General features: G+C 42.9%; 1 protein-coding gene across 4 annotated transcripts in view; it reads right to left on the reverse strand.

Annotated features, from left to right (window-relative positions):
* The window catches only part of znf423 (zinc finger protein 423), a 165,013-nt gene that overhangs the window by 5,230 nt on the left and 141,671 nt on the right, over nt 1–18,112 (reverse strand). For all 4 annotated transcript variants that reach the window (XM_080475115.1, XM_080475114.1, XM_080475113.1 and 1 more), the window contains 2 exons: nt 13,935–14,066; nt 11,219–11,334 (listed from right to left, as the gene is read on the reverse strand). In XM_080475115.1, the coding sequence (XP_080331241.1) occupies nt 11,219–11,334; nt 13,935–14,066 (248 nt within the window). The remainder of the gene's footprint in view (nt 1–11,218; nt 11,335–13,934; nt 14,067–18,112) is intronic.

Below are 18,112 nucleotides of genomic sequence, written 5' to 3' on the forward strand. Positions count from 1 at the left end.
ACTGCGATTGATCGATGTGCACAAGGGTGTGTGTGTGTGTCACAGTGTGACATCTGCTCTACAGCAGAGTAATTGATATATTCTACAGGAAAAATGGGTGACAGGAGAAGGGGAAAAGGAGGAAAAGCATCTTTTATATTCAGTGCTCGCGGTGCTTTTTAGGACAATACATCTTTAAGTAAAATCGCTTTTACCTGCAAATGTTGCACGGTAAAAGTCATGTAGGACTGAAGAGATTCGGCCCATTAGCCATCCAAAAGTTTGAACGCAAAACAGATGAAAAGGAGGGTTACTTACTAAATTTAGAAAAATGGTTCTTTCGAACGACTCATTCTCTCAATTTAAGTCAAGGATGAAGTGAACCACGGTCCGTGTACTTATTCTAAACAGTAACTGTATGAGCAGCTTGAGTTGCATTTCCCTCACAGGATCTTCCTTTATTTCTTCATGACTTTAACTTAACTGATATCATCACGAATCCTCGCCTGGGTTTCACCTTGATTCTATGTTCTGTGTGTGTGTGTGTGTGTGTGTGTGTGTGTGTGTGTGTGTGTGTGTGTAGCGGAGGGTGTGTGTGCGATTGTGAGAACAGCCCGTCTTCCAAGCCAGGCCAGACCAGACCAGTCAATACGGAGGCCTGTCATTGTTTTTCCTAAACTGCTTAGAGAAAGCGAGGCTAAAGCCTGCAGAGCCATGAACCCAGGGGAAATATGGCCCTGTCGCATTACACACACGCTGCACTGACGCACACACACACACACACACACACACACACACACACACACACACACACACACACACACACACACACACACACACACACACACACACACACACACACACACACACACACACACACACACACACACACACACACACACACACACACACACACACACACACACACACACACACACACACACACACACACGCACACACACACACGCGCGTGCAGAAATACAGATTTGCAGACTTGCAGCTAAGAGCACATGCATGTAGAGACATATGATGCCAAGAGAAAATGCAGAATGGTAGACTGGAATAGACACACACACATCCAAGCCCCCCCCCCCCACCACCCCAACACACACACGGGCTCATGGGGAAAGGGAGAAGGGGACGACTGTGGACACCAGGAGATAGAGATAAGAGAAAATTTAATCTGTCTTATCCCGCTTCTCTCTGCTATCTTCTGCATTACACACAAAAATATGCATTTGTTGTCGGGGTGATGCTGCAGCTGCTGCTAGCTGTTTGAGAAAGGTGGAAGATCAGTGTGTGCGTGGGTGGGTGTGTGTGTGTGACCACTGTTATGGCTTGTCAGCTTCAACTTGAACAGATTGTGACACACACACACACACACACACACACACACACACACACACACACACACACACACACACACACACACACACACACACACACACACACACACACACACACACACACACACACACACACACACACACACACACACACACACACACACACACACACGCACACACACAAGCTTAAGAATTGGAAATTCACTTAAAGTGGAAAATGAAAAGTGTTGTTTAGACTGTTTCTGTACTCTAAGCCTGGTCGATGTCTTCTTGGTCTGTGAATGTTTATATCAATCCGATCTTTTATACAACTTTATTTAACTGAAGGTTGTTGTGGGCTGGAGCTGAGGGAACCTGTGCACGCTCAGGTAGAACATGCAAACATGTGAAGACATGTATTGATGCTAAGTATTCACTCCATTAACGCATTACAATACTGTTTTTGCACTTTATTTCCCACCAGTGAATGAAGACGAACAAGTGAGTGAAGTGGGTGCTATTATCACAAATCATAGTATTAAAATGTGTTTGTTTATTGTCCATTCATGTTTACAGGGAACGAAACAAAACCAAAAAAAACCCCACAGTTGGCATATGTGAAGCAACTGGGGAAACGCAAACTGATATCATGCCAGTCACATAAGGTGGCGGCTGCCCATGGGAAGAAGAAATGACATATTTACGGGCGGTGAATCCAGGTTTAGGCATACATGTGACATTGTGATGTCTGTCCAACAGCTTGCTTGTACTAACCTCGACAGAGGAGCGCTCACTATGTGTGTACATGCCTCTGCATCTTTTATAACAGTGAAGAAACCACTGTAATGACAATCAGGAGTTTTTCTTTCTTCTTTCCTTTGATTCAATGGCAATAAGACCATGTGAATGTGGATTACAGCCACAGTTAACCAGGTCAGGAAGTCACAGAAACATACACAATCCTACCATACTTCTTCCTGCGTGTGTGTGTGTGTATGTGTGCGTCTTTTTCTTTTAAAAGGGCCACGTTTTGACATTCATACACTCCCCACTACCATGTAGTACAGTGTCATATTGCCTGAGTTGGTGTGAATGCAGCTGTTCTCCCTCAGATTAGCAGAAGATGGATTAAAAACAATCAGACTTCGCCACATAGACACATAACAATGACATTCTTTGTGTCAGCCAGAAAGTAAAGCGTATAAAAAAAAAAAAACAGTTTTTAAAAAAAAAAAAAGCTTTCGAGTTACTCGCACAAACATATACGGCACACTTTGCTGTTCTGTAATGATGTAACAGCTACACCTTGAAGCTCAGGTGCCAAGTCTCTAATAGACACAGGAAGAGGAAGCACTGCTGTTGGAACAATGCCGTCTGTGTGTGTGTGTGTGTGTGTGTGTGTGTGTGTGTGTGTGTGTGTGTGTGTGTGTGTGTGTGTAGGGAGGTGTAATTGGAGGCCATCCAAATGCTGTGTGAGTGTGCGTGTGCCCCATCTCCATTGCTGTTTTTAACACCAAATGAAAAATCACCTTAGTCGCCTTGTGGTCTTCTTTGAGTTCAGTGTATTTATAGCTCAGAGTTGACACCCTTCCAACAGCGTGTGCGTGTGTGTGTGTGTGTGTGTGTGTGTGTGTGTGTGTGTGTGTGTGTGTGTGTGTGTGTGTGTGTGTGTGTGTGTGTGTGTGTGTGTGTGTGTGTGTGTGTGTGTGTGTGTGTCGGGGGGTGTAATTGTGTGTCTGGGACTAGCAGATGGGCTGTCTTAGCACTCTTCCTCTGCTCCCTGGCTTGTCTTTAGCCCCACCCGTCCAGGACAGGATGTTGCCCTCAGAGTAGATTTTTTTTTTTAAAAATGCACCCCCTGCCCTGAACATCCCATTGACACGTATTTTGTCTCCTCAAATCATTTCCTTTTTTTTTTTAAACTTTAATTGAAAATAACAATCGCTGATCTTTCCATCGACCTATCACAAACTTCCTTTAGCCTGTTTTCTGTCCTGCAGAGTCACAATGACACCCCACACTTTCCTCCTCGGTCGCTACACCCAGGGTGACCCCACCGGCCACGTCCTGTTTGGAGTGCACCCTCCCTGTCTTTCTCCCACAGGGACTTCCCCTCTCCTGTTGCTTCTGGCCTGTCCCAGCCAGGTTTGGCCCGGTAAACACTACCCAAAATACACTCGCAGCATGAAGGACACGCACACGACTACACACGCACACGACTACACACGCACACACACACACACACACACACACACACACACACACACACACACACACACACACACACACACACACACACACACACACACACACACACACACACACACACACACACACACACACACACACACACACACACACACACACACACACACACACACACACACACACACACACACACACACACACACACACACACACACACACACACACACACACACACACACACACACACACACACACACACACACACAGTGCGACACAGATTCACAGCAAAGGTGAGGACTGGATGCTTTTACTCAAAACAGGAAGTGAGTTAATCTCCGACTGAAAAAACAACAAAAAACGGATCATTCCCGAGTTCAACGTGGAACATTTCAGTCACATCATTATAAATAAGATTTGTAAAGTGTAAAAAAATGAATAAAAAAAAGAAACCCCAACAAAACACACAAAATTGAACTTCACATCATTAAAAACACAAGAACTCAACAAAGTTATACAAGAAATAAATATACAAAATGCAAATTGGACGCACAGCGAGACAAATAAATGCACAGACATGATCCGATGATCCATCCAACATGCACATGTGCTCAAAATTCAGCAGAGCGTGCTGGCTTTCCGTGTCACTGTCATATTACTGCAACACACCCACTACCCAGGAGTCCCTGGGGGGGGGCGGGCACTTTTTTGTTTTGCAATGATGGCTGACTATAAACAGGCAACAAGGCAAAAAGACAAAAAGAAAAAGGGGGAAGAGAACTGAGGTGTCCGAATAATGGATGAGTGAGGTACAAGCAAGGTCTGAGCTATCGCACATACTTGGGCTGAGTGTGAATTTAACGGGAGAATGATTAGATGAATGCACGAACGGTAGTACTTTCTAATGGAAATTGATTGTTCCGGAGGGAGACATTTATTAGAGCAGAGAGAGGAGAAGTGAGAGGAAAGTGAGTGCAGAGATTGTATAGATTTAACTTGTGATAGGAATTTTATTAGCTGTTTTTTTGTTTTGTTTTTATCTCGAATATGTTTACAGAAGATTGAGGAAAAGCAATCAGAAATACTCTTTATTTATTCAAATTTAGATGAAGACTGACTTAAAGGATATTAGGATCTACTAAGTTGGGACTGTGTAATGATAATTTGCACAAAACTAAACTCATATATCCATTCTTACATTTTCTACACTGCTTTATCATCACTAAATCAACTCTATGGTCAATTTATAGACACCATTTAGCCTCAAATGTGTTTTTTGGAACGTCAAAGGAAACTGACGTACCAAGACAAAAACCCAGAACATGCAAATTCCACACAGAAAGACCTTGTCAAGACATCCCACGGTGAGGGAAGAGTGCCAAACACTACATCATCATGCAGCCTAACTTAAATGCAAGTTTAAAAAAAAAAAAGAAAAGGAATAATTTCAATGTAACCACTGTTGTACTAAACTATCAAGATAGTGCAAAATATGAAAAAATTAAACCTGTTTTTCCTGCTTTTAAGTATTTAATTGGCTTTTATCCTGCTTTATGCCTTCTGTCCAAAGCAGGTCACTCTCGTGGATTAAATTTAAAAGGACTACGCGTATAAATGAAAGAGGAATAATAAAAAAAAAGAAACCTCAATCACCACTCTAACAGTCAGCATGAGTAGAAAATGTTAAATTTCAACAACTTGCTTAAATTCAAACAGAGAAAAACACAAACAGGGAAGGAGAAAGGCTACAGGGAAAGAAAATATATTGTAAATCTAAACTTTGCCTCGGTTGTAAACCAATTTCGATTCATCTCAGAATGAACTGTGAGAGAGAAACAGGCGAGTGGAGGAAGAAGCGGCGTGTTTGCGATCATTGTGCCGACATCAGTAAAAGTCTATTTTGGCAGGCCTGATAGAACACCACGCCATGCCGAGCCTGTCCTGTTCTATGACACATTACCTGTGTTTACCTGTCACACATGCACACACACACAAACCAAATGACAGGAACATGGTCCAAGCTGTTAGATACCCTCCAGGTGTTGGCTCAGACGGTGTAGCTTCTTTTGTATCTGTCCCTAAATCTGTTTTACCCCCCCCACCCCTTCTTTTCATGTCACTGTCTGTCTTCGTCTCCGTACATCTATTTTGTTCCTCCGCTTTACATCAAAGCAACAAGTAACTCCTTTTGACTCATTTCTGTTCTCTCTCCTGCCTCACTCAGTCCCACTGTGTCCGTCTTTTTTGTTGTTTTCTGGTTTGGAAGTTCCTCAAAGCACAAATGCAAACACGCGCAGGTGTGCGCATACATCAAAATCAAACATTTTCAGATGATTAACCGGTCCCACATTGAGATGCTCTTTCTTCTATCTAGATGCGACGCGGACAGGATGTGCTTTGCATTCACAGCGTGAAACAGCAAAGACTGCAGAAATTCCAGCAGTGTTAACAGCCACGGACACAATTTGTATGCAATACTTCCTCGGGAGGTCGTGTGCGTGTGTGTGTGTGTGGGGGGGGGATTCCAAAAAAGAAAGGTAAAAACCTGTCTGGGTTATATTGGTAATTCCAATGAAAAAATTTAAAAAGTATTTTTGCATGACTGTTCAATTTGAAAAGGAGACAGAAAGTCTTGGCATTCAACTATCATTGATTTAACAGCTTCAGTTATTGTCGGCTGCTTGGATTCGTTCACTGTCACTGAATCATCATCATAGAAGTTAAAATGAGTAATGAGCCAGTTAGTCAGTATTATCTGAAAAATCTATTTATCTACAATGGTGGTGTAACGCTTCTGTCTCCACCTCTTGTTTTGAATCTCGTCTTTGTTTCTCTGACTTTTCCCCCAGCTGAAAAAAAGCCCTTCAAGTCAGGGGATTCGGGGAGGTACAGAAATGTGTGTGTGTGTGTGTGTCCCAGGTCCCCTTTCTAATAACACAGAGTCTCCCAGTGAGCGGTGGGGCAGCTGAGTACGCTCCCCTGGAACGCCACGGGGATCGACGGGATCAAATTCATACACACAGACACACACATCTATACGCACACACAGAGCCGAGGGATGCATGGATCAGAGAGCGCACGCTATGACTTGACACAACATCCTGACGCTGGCAACACACACACACACACACACACACACACACACACACACACACACACACACACACACACACACACACACACACACACACACACACACACACACACACACACACACACACACACACACACACACACACACACACACACACACACATAAACCCTATTACCAGTTCAGCCACATCCACACCTTTCCATAATTCAGTTAGAGGGAGACAGTGAGACTCTTAGATTCAGACAAAGACAAAGATAACATTATTCACAGACAGACTACTAAACACAGCTGGTTTCACACATATATTCTGCCCTGATAACAGCAGCTCGTGAACAGCTTCCAGCTAAGCATCCAAACAGAGATTTTAATTCATTACTTTTGGTTTCTGGGCGACAGATTTTGTTTCCTATTTCCTTCACGGTGACTGCAGATCGAATTTGTTGCATGCAAATTAATAGCACGCTACTGACATATTATCTCCCGTGTTTCCTCAGCAGTCCAACTTTAAAAAGCAAAACGAAGCGCTCTCAGTTTCGCTTGTCTTGCTGCCTCTTGAGTTTTACACGCCTCCCTTGTCATTCATTTATCTCCTCATCTTGTCATGCATCCATCACAACTATGCGTGTACATTGCAGGTTCTTTTAATTGTGTCTACAAGGGAACAGATTCCTACTCATCTTTGTGGTTTTGTGTGCATGCGCACCTCTCAAATATTCAACACCAGCGAGACGGAGGGAAGCTCCTGAGGAAAAAAAACAACAACAACACACGCGCACAAAAACAAAAGGATCTCCCATGTACATCCATTTATTCATCTGACCAGCAATCCACCCATCGAGCGGTGTTTATATATTTACTAGGGCTAAAGGAAACGGTGTAGCACAACTGAGGCAGAAAAAAGGAGATGATTGGGGAAGAGTGCAAGAGTGATGGATGAAGCAAGGGATGGGAGGAAGCACCGAGGGCACAAGGCGCAGTACAGCACCCCCTAGAGGCTCAAGAAGAATGTGAGGATCAAGAAGGCTGTCAGGGATTGTAACGACCGAGAGAGAGCCGGGGTTCCTATTTCAAACATTACACACTTCCACGAGAGGGAAACACTGTTATAAGAGACTTAAAACGACAGCACACACTGTGTGTTTGTGTCGTGATTGAATCCAAAATGTGTAATCCAATAAAAACAAAAAAAGAAAAGAAAAAACAACACACATACTGACATATGTTCGAGAGTTTTTAAAGTGATGGTCAAACATTTTCAACACTTTCAAAACACAAAAAGTGTTTTAGCATTGCACTAATTGCTAATAAACCAGCAGCAAAACAGACAGAAAAACAAAGGAAGGAATGAAGGAAAGACAGACGAAACTAAAACTGAGAGAATGAGAAAAGTCGTCTGTGAAGTCTGGGAGTAAAAGGCAGAGAAGGATCCAGAAGGACCTCACTGATCAGGGCCACAGCATTTTTTATTTACACACCCACATACACACAAGCAGACACACACCAAAACATCTCTTATTTACCAGCTTACGTCTGCACTATTTATGGGGCACTGGGGAGAGGCACAGAAGAGAGGAAGAGAGGAGAGGGGCTAAAATATGCATAGGGGCTGGTTCTTCTGGGACAGACGGGGGGAGTCAGAGAGAGAGGGAGAATGAGAGAGAGGCAGGGAGGGAGGAAGACAGGAAGAGAGAAAAAAAAAAGTGAAAGCTGGTATGCATGTGTAAGAGACAGATAGGAAGATGTGAGAGCGGGCAATTGAGAGTGTGGCAGAGAGAAAGCGAGAACTTTGTATGCAAAGGGAGAGACAGAGATGGAAAGAGAGGCTGAAGGAGTGCAGTCAGAAGGGAGAGAGGATGATGCAGCGGTGTGTCTGTGCTGCAGTGACCCCTGTGTGTGTGTGTGTGTGTGTGTGTGTGTGTGTGTGTGTGTGTGTGTGTGTGTGTGTGTGTGTGTGTGTGTGTGTGTGTGTGTGTGTGTGTGTGAGAGCAGGAGAGAGAGGCAGAGAGAGTGAGCTGGACATCGTATGGCCCCTTGGAGGGGTTCAAAGAGGCCAAAGCCTTTTCGAGCTGGCCAACCAGCCTTCTTCATCCATCCGCACCTCATTAAAACATGCACACACACATTCACACACGCACAAATTACCCTATTCCACTTTCTCTCCTGGCAGATGCACACGCACACACACACGTGATAACAGCTAGCAGTGGCATTAACCTCCATGGTTGTAGCTCTCCATCTCCCCCAGTCAGCCTTTCTGTCTAGCCCACTTAGAGAGCCCTCCCATGGGGCAATGGAGCTGTGGCAGGTCAGGCTAAGGCTGCAAGTTTTCTCACTCACACACACTCACGTACACACATTCTCTCTCACACACACACTTGGGCCAGGACCAAAGAGTAACAAGATGGATATAAGCACAGTGCCGCAGCCAAAGAGGAAGAAGTACAAGGAGCTCAGGGAGGGAAAAAGTTAAACTGATCTCAACTTAGCGGGAATGAAAATAAGGGAGTGAAACTCATCTTAACTGAACTGAGTCAAGAAGGGAGGATTTAAACTGAATATTAGCTGTGCAGTCGAGTTGAGCAAATCACAAGCAATGGAGGATAAAAAAACAAAATAAATTCCCAATTAAACAAATGAAATTATTAATAAACTAATATTCCATAGTAAATTGGCCAAGTTTGGTCATAAATCTTGATATAGTGTCATATTAGGCAGAAATAATAACTCTTACTGTGAGGCAGACTGTAAAGAAAAATAAGACTAATTAGTTGATATATTTCTCACTTTGTTGTGATCATGACAAAAAATGGTGAAGAAAACCAGTTGGTTATTAAAACTGGGCAACATGAAAGACTGACTGGTCCATTTTTCTTATTTTTTTTTGGAACATCCAAACCTCACAAGTAGTTATTTCTCCAGCGGATTATTTCAATTCATCACTTTATGAAAATGTTGTGACCTGGTCAGATGGCAGGAGTGAAGTCATTTGGGACGGACTGTATTCGGAGAAGAGTGTGTGTGTGTGTGTGTGTGTGTGTGTGTGTGTGTGTGTGTGTGTGTGTGTGTGTGTGTGTGTGTGTGTGTGTGTGTGTGTGTGTGTGTGTGTGTTGTGAGTGCTTCCCGTGTGTGGACATTAACCGACAGGGTCCAGCAGTCGCCCTGCTGTTAAATGGACTGGCCAGCCATATGCCCACTACCTCTGGCCTTATATCATCGCCACTTTGTGTGCATGCATCTTTGTGTGTGGATTTATTTGGGGGGATTTTCATATGTGAAAGCTGGAGCACGCCATGTTTGAATCAAATATTCGCTACTGTGATCTTTCTTTTTTTTAACTACACCAAATTTTACTACATGTCTTGTACTTTTCTGTATTTTCAGGTATAAAGTACAAAAAAAAAGTTTTTGAAATGTAGCAATGCACAAACTGACGGGGCATCACTTATTTTCATTTCATGTCCACCAGCTACACATTGGACATTTAAACAGGGAACAAGTTAAGTATTATATCGGGTTACTGAGGAGTAAATATTTAATACACAACATCCAAAGACTCCACAGGGACAAATCAGCTGAACTTACTGTTATTGACATGTTATCAGTAGCCTGCACTAAAAATGATCCATTCAGAAATGTGTAGCACTCTGTAAGTCTGCACATAATATACTGTTGTCCCTGTTGACGATATGACTTTAAGACATGATGAGCATACTTGTGAAATTTTTCAAATGCTTGGATGAGGTTAAAATATGGCAAATTTGATTTAAAAACAGCATTTATTTTTGATGTCTGTGAGGTAGACTCTCGGGTCATAGTAGGAGGTACGAGACAAGATCAGTTTATCATGACTTGTAGAGTCACACCTGTCGTATTTGACAGTGTCACTCAGTTATTGTCAGAACGAAGGCACACACTAGGGAAAAAATTAAACCCCACATTGTGTATTTTCACTTATAAAGGAAGGTTAAAAAAAAAAGAAAAAAAAGAAGCAGTTTTTGTGTGTGTACTTGTGCTTTAATTGAATTCCAGTAATCTTGTCACTTCCACATGTTTAACCAAAACTAACTGGACTGACTGGAAGATGTTCACCTTTGCCAGGACTGATGTTTGACCTGAAAATGTTTGTAGATTTCTAGCACACTGCCAAAGGGATGCAAGAGATGGAGGACGACAGGAAGGTTTACATCATCACAGACCTGGCCACAGCTGGCCCCGGACCCACTCTAGAGTGACTTATATCCACTCCTCGCCTCCACACACACACAAAAACACCTAATGTGTCTGGACCCTAATGACATGACGCTTGCCAGAACCCTGGAAAGACCTCATGAGGTGAGATGGAAAAGGAGGGACAGAGACATGGCGCGAGCAAGAAAGATAAACAGTAAATATAGGAATTTAGGGGGAAAAGGAGGAGTTATTAAATAAGACGTGATGGAAAGACAGAAGAAAGACTGATTATCTTGTCTGAGTTCATAGTATTGCGTGAAAAAAATTCCAATACACTGATGATCCACGGGGCCGGTGTTCATTTTATAATGTCAGTAGGAACACAGAATTTCCCCTAAGTTATAGAAAACAGTTTTCATACAAACACACGGTGGATGTGTCTTACCTGTAGTTCTGTCTGAAAAAAGAACTTCTGTGGACACTGGGAACAGTCATAGATCTTGTCTTCTTGACCGTGCACGGCAAATATGTGCTGCTGGAGCTTGTTGGCTTGCACAAACACTGAAAGAAAGAGAAAAAAGAATATGTCAGTGATGCAGATGAATATAATATATTGCCCACACCGCCACCTTGTCCTTATTTAATTTGTATTAAGTGAATAAGTTGGATTTTCTTTTAACAAAATCTTTTTTTTTTTTTATGGCATCTGTACACCTGCTTAAGAAAGGAGTGTGATTACTTTAGTTACCTCTGCTTTTCAGGTGGTTTCAGGCAAAACTGTGTTTCTAAAAGAATCTCCCATATAACCTCTAATGTCAAACAGATCTTTGGTTGAATGAACAGAAACACTATGTAAAGTATGAGATGGTCAACTGCAGTACAGTTAAGCTTTTCACTAAAACACAACAGATTTCACTGAACTGATTCACTGATTAAAATCAGGAAATCACATTTAATATTTGTAACGAATGAGACAAGAGAGTTTGGAGCAGAAATAAGCCAACAAAGAAACAACCAAACAAACACATACAAAAGTGAACGAGTGCTGAGTGGAGAGGAGGAAGTTCATGGGATATGAAGAAAGAAATAGAGAGGAAGAAGCAAAAGTAAGCAGAGAAAACAGGAAGAGCTATCCTCAGCAGACCATGTGATATTTATCAATAAATTATCTCTCCTTTCTTTAACTTCCGCTCCAGTGTTGTCTCATACACTCATACACTTTTTTTTTTCCTTCTTTCTTTCTTGCTCTCCCCTTTGTTTCAGTAAACTTTTGGTTTTCACTCAGAGTGTGTATGTGTTGAATTATTAAGCCTCCCCATAGGAGTGGTGCCCATCTTACTAATTCATAAGCCACCAAGGAATAGAGTTAAAGTTTAAAGCGTTGCTGTGTACCTGGGGGGGGGGGGGGGGGCACACAACACAAGACAAACTCAACAACTGAGGGAGGGAGAGAGTGATGGAGTGGCAGAGAGAGAGAAAGAGAGAGAGCATGTGGGGATAGAGAGACAGCGATGGAGAGGGGAAATGGGAAACTGAAGGTGCTGACTTCAGTTTCTGCTAAAATAGGTGCTGGAAACTATACGGGCCTAATGTGGTCATCCAGCATTTACTCTCTGTGGATTGCGAAGGTTTAAGGTACTTCACATTTGACCGGTTTGGACGTATCACCGTGTTTGCTTTTGCACACACAAGAGTTTTGGCAACACTTCTTCAGCAGAGGCACCCCGCTGCAAGATTACTCCCACAGTTGGAAAATGTTAAAACAATAAATATTACTATTTACCGTTTGCCCAAAATGTAAAATCCCTACAGCCACTGCAGCACATTTACTGAATATATCATGAATGCAGGTAATCCGGAGAGAGCAATTTCTGAGCTCCAACAGGTCGGGGAGTTGATGGGGGGAAATTTAAGCGCACACTTTATTTCATGCAGCAATATTAACTTTGCTTTGCATTTTTCATGGTGAAAAGCTGTGAGCAGACTGTTGCGTACAAGGCTGAAAACACAACTGTTCACTGCGGCAATGAGTGAAAATGAGACTTGTGGCTATTGTTCTGTTGTGCGTCTGCTGTTGGTTGCTTTTGTTTCACGTTTGGTATTCAAACGCAATTTAAAATGTATTTTCTGTGCCGGTTCAACAATAAATTCTTGCCGACAATACAAATTACATTGTTAAACGGTTGGTTTTGCTTGTGTTAAATTCAGACATTTGCAGGTTTTTCTTCAGGTAACGTGATTATCTTTTCCCTCATCTGTTCTACTGAAGGATATTTTCCTCCCAATCAGTTCAGAGAACTGCTGCATTTCACTTGAAAACAGCCGTGCACATCAAATTAGCCTAAAGATGCATTTAATGATGAATCCAGTAAGATTTCTGACCAATTAAATTATATTCAGGCAACGAATTAAGGGATATGTGAAATTCTAGGTTGTTACACATTGCATCAACATTACCGTTTGAAGTCTTGGAACCTCTTTCCAGCGCTCTCTTTTATTTTTCTAAACTACTGTATTTCAATGAGTGAATAAAAGTTCGATTTATTCTAACCTCGATGCTGCAAAGCACATTGCTTACGTCCATCAACTTTGTCAGTCTATAGTTCTAAAGAGGAACATTTGATGGCCAAAAAGTTACTTAAAGTTATCGGTTTAGAAGCTAAAAAATACAGTTTCCTCATTTCACCATAACTGTTAATTGAGCCCGTGTTTTTGTTCAGGGGTGATAGCAACAAATCTGTAAATGTGTTGTGGGTTTACCTTCCCTGTTACCCAGTGTCTGCTGAAATAGACTCCAGTCACTGTGACACTAACTTAGGTTAATTAGGTGTAGAATAAAGATTACTGAATGAGTAATAACCCAAATTGTTGCTGTAGAAGTGTATGGGAGTCCTGATAGCCATGATTACACCGCCACTGGAGCCAGACTGTGGTCATCCAGCATCGTCTTTCTGGCCTCCAAGTGAATTGAAAAGGTTTAAGACATTTCACATTTGGTTTCAGACATATTTGCTTTTGCAGCAACCCTAAAATTCTAGCAGACTGTTTCTCTACCTAATTTGAATGCAGACTGAACACCAGTGAAGACGAATCATGGAAGCTGCTGTCCTTGAAGTGTGTGTGCATGTGTGTGTGTGTGTGTGTGTGTGTCTGTCTCTCACCTGTGAAGCAGACGGGACACTTGAAGGTACCTCCCATGCCTTCAAAGCTGTGCTCTATCAGGTGGCAAAGCAGCTTGGCAGGTGAATCAAACATCTGGTTACACAGCTTGCACTCGTGATTGATGCCCTCCTCTGCAAATAGGAGACAGACACGCATGTGTAAGGCTGGAGTATCGCAACATAAACCATGCACCATGTCATCAGTTTAGCAAAGTGACACAAACACCTGTGACAGATGTTTTGTACACAAAAGAACGAAGGCGCGGCCCGATATGCACATGTACATGAAAAATATTTGCAAAACAGACAGCAAGACAGACATTCGAAGCCGTTTTCACTCGTCTGGACGGGAAAGTCACAGAAGGAAGTGGAAACATTAACGACAGCTCTGTCACAGAAATGCTAGGAGTGGTGGCTTTGCTCCTAATGCCACGTTAACTATGAATAAAACGGATCAAATACAGAGATGAATTCTCAGAGGGAATCCAATGAACATAAACTAAACATACAACTTATGTGAAATGTGAAACATGTCAGGCGATTCCACTGAATTTTCCCTCATGACCCCAAACTGGATAAAGCGGTATAGAAGCTGGATGGAGTAGATACATTTATGTTTGTTTACTGAGGAGGTTTAACCAGTTTGAACATTATATATTATAGTTTTGGCATAAAGTGAGAGATAATTTTGAGCACTGAAGGCCAATTCAGACCGTTCTGAGAGCAACAGAAATGTCATTATCACCTCCAGAGAACCTAATAATGACCAAGCACTTCGATCACAAGGATACATGGATCACAAGGAGTTCAAATTTAGATTTACAACTATATCAATAGAATCTTCACAATATGAATGAGGTTCATAGGTGGCTCAAATACCGTTGCCCTTCTCATCACCTATTTGCAAGTATCACGAAAAGTCTAAATAGCGGAACTAAAACCCGGCAACCAATTGTGATCATATAATCCAATTTAAAGCTTCGCCAGCACAAAGGTGAAGAAATTGTTTATATTTCATGCTCCTTACTGGATGTTCAAACTCTCACAGCAAACCCAGGACCATATCTGCCCCAACTGGTAATTGCCTGTCCTCCCCACTGGGTCTGTGGACGATCTACCCCTCCTATAGCTATCCCTCCCTCTGCCCTCGTTATCTGCCCTCCCCCAGTGCAGCCACTAAGCCATCTCTCACTTTTCCCACTCCTCCCTCGACGTCCCCCTTCAGCCCTCTTGGTCCCTCATTTTCTGATTAATTGGTGTGGGCTCCAATTCACACTCATTGCTACATTTCTTGACAAACATGCTTACTGACTCCTTTTTCTTTTTCAGTCTTTAACTAGTTGTTTATCCTACTATTAAAGCTACTGAGAACTTAACACTGAATGAGCTGAGATTGTATATGAATATATTGGAGTGTGTATTTATAGAAAATGTACAAGAGACTGCCCACGACCTTTCATCTTCACTTGAGGATTATATTTGTGTTTGTCTCTTTGGATCTGTTACTATTTTAAGAAGGCGTGAGTGACATCACAGCACCCATGGTGAAAGGCCAGATGAAGGTGGGCGTCGTAAAAACACACACACACACACACACACACACACACACACACACACACACACACACACACACACACACACACACACACACACACACACACACACACACACACACACACACACACACACACACACACACACACACACACGCACACACGCACACACACACGCACAAGCACCCCTTGACGACCAGGTCTCCTGCCTGTTGTCCTTATCACCATTGTACCATACAGGACCAATACCCCAGTCGCCCACACACACTGTGTGGGGCCACACATGCACACTGTAGGACTGTACTGCCCGGAGGCATCAGATGGTGTCTTCTCTGGGCCAATCTGTGACCCCCTGCAGAGCTGCACACACAAAAACATGCACACACACAAAAACATGCATACACACCCTGACTCAGAGACGCACTTAGACAATTCATGGGGAACACAATCTGTGTCTTCCACCACGTTTTTGTCACTTATCTCATGTCCTGAAAGTGGAATCATACATACACGCACGCACGCACGCACGCACGCACGCACACATTCAAACAGTCTCTAGAAGTTCAGCTGCAGAACTACAGGGGATTGCAGGGTTAATAACGTCTTCAATCATACATCCATGACACCCATACTGACACACACACACACACACACACACACACACACACACACACACACACACACACACACACACACACACACACACACACACACACACACACACACACACACACACACACACACACACACACAGATTCCTATCTTTTCTCACCTCAAAGGGCGACACAAGGGTGCCCTAATCCCGTCTCAATGGCAATGGGGGAGTGTGTATGTATGTGTGTGTGTGTTTGTGGGTGCCACATGGGCTTATGTGGATGAGATGGTATGCTCCGTGGTCTCGATACACACACACACACACACACACACACACACACACACACACACACACACACACACACACACACACACACACACACACACACACACACACACACACACACACACACACACACACACACACACACACACACACACACACACACAGACACACACACACACACACACACACACCTCAAAGGCTGCTAGGTTGTGCGGGGCGCCAGTGTGTCCGAGACATACTGAGACAGATAGAGGTTCATTATCATTTACTAGGAGATTGAAACAGCAGGAGAGAGTCACATGGAGTGAGACACACAGAGAGAAAGAGGTAGAAAGAAAGAGAGAAGAAGGGCTTTACAGCAGGGCCAGTTTAATCAATTGTCATGTTTTATATTTTCATTATCATTTTCCTGCCTTGAAAGAGCAGTTTTACTCAAAAACACATTTCTTCAGAGGAGAAAGTTACAGATTCAACCACACAAAAAGCAAAGAACAGAAAGCGGGGGTGATACAAAAGACACATAGAGGCAGAGGGTGAATACAGAAAGTTCAGTGTGTGTGTGTGTGTGTGTGTGTGTGTGTGTGTGTGTGTGTGTGTGTGTGTGTGTGTGATGGGGGGGTTCTCTGTTGACGTCACCTTAAAGCTCACGCCATCGGTAAGGGCAAAGTTCTCTTCTAAAGGTTTGTCACTGCCGCCGCCAGGATCTGACGGAGCGGTCAAACATCAGCAACCTTTACATGAACACAATGTTGTGCCTATTATCCCGACCACACTGGCCTGCAACATTCTGTATGTGACAAAGTTAGAGCAAGTATTCACGATGCAATTACAAAAACTGAAATCATAAAAACTCCAGCCAACCCCCCATTCCCCCTATAATGACTGGTTAAAGTTTCCCCTCCTGTTGGGGTCAAGACAGTCAAGTCATTTCCTTTTTTGGAAATCCATGACCAGCTCATACAGAGGTGCAGCGACAGCTGCAACTAATGATGTCTCTTTTCATCTAGTAAAAAGATAAATGCACAATATTCTTTCACAGGTCTAGTGTTCACTAGTGTGAAATTGCCTACTTTGACTAAAATGCACATTAAAAAAATCTTCCAAGTCCAAATTTAGGAATTCACTTTAATTCAATTCTTTCAACTGCCAAATCCCTCTATTAAAAAACCTCCTTCAACAAACATTTTTGTTTTGATAATGATGATTACTGAGATAAGTTGCGGTTTGCGCTTAACTTTTCCTCAGTAATAATGGCTGCACTTCATTTCTATTTGTGTGTGTGTGTGTGTGTGTGTGTGTGTGTGTGTGTGTGTGTGTGTGTGTGTGTGTGTGTGTGTGTGTGTGTGTGTGTGTGTGTGTGTGTGTGTGTGTGTGTGTGTGTGTGTGTGTGGTTGTGTGTGTGAGTGTGTATGAGGCGTTAACCACAGGTGACGTCAATGCAGATGTCCGCGCCACAAGGGGGAACTAAAGGTATTAATAGTCAATCAATTATTAAGTGCAAAAGGAGCTAAACACATTTTTAAAAAGTGACATGAGCAAGGGAGAGTCACAAAATAAAAAGGGAGAGAGCAGGAGAGGGAGAGAGCAGGAGAGAGTGAGAGGGGGAGAACTGTGAGGTGCAGAGAGATAATTGGGCTGTCCGGAACAAGGGCATGGAGAGAGGCCTCCACCGCCTGTGTGTGTGTGTGTGTGTGTGTGTGTGTGTGTGTGTGTGTGTGTGTGTGTGTGTGTGTGTGTGTGTGTGT

The sequence above is a fragment of the Lipophrys pholis genome (genome assembly GCF_963383615.2).
Source record: "Lipophrys pholis genome assembly, chromosome: 11".
NCBI classification, from domain to species: domain Eukaryota; kingdom Metazoa; phylum Chordata; class Actinopteri; order Blenniiformes; family Blenniidae; genus Lipophrys; species Lipophrys pholis.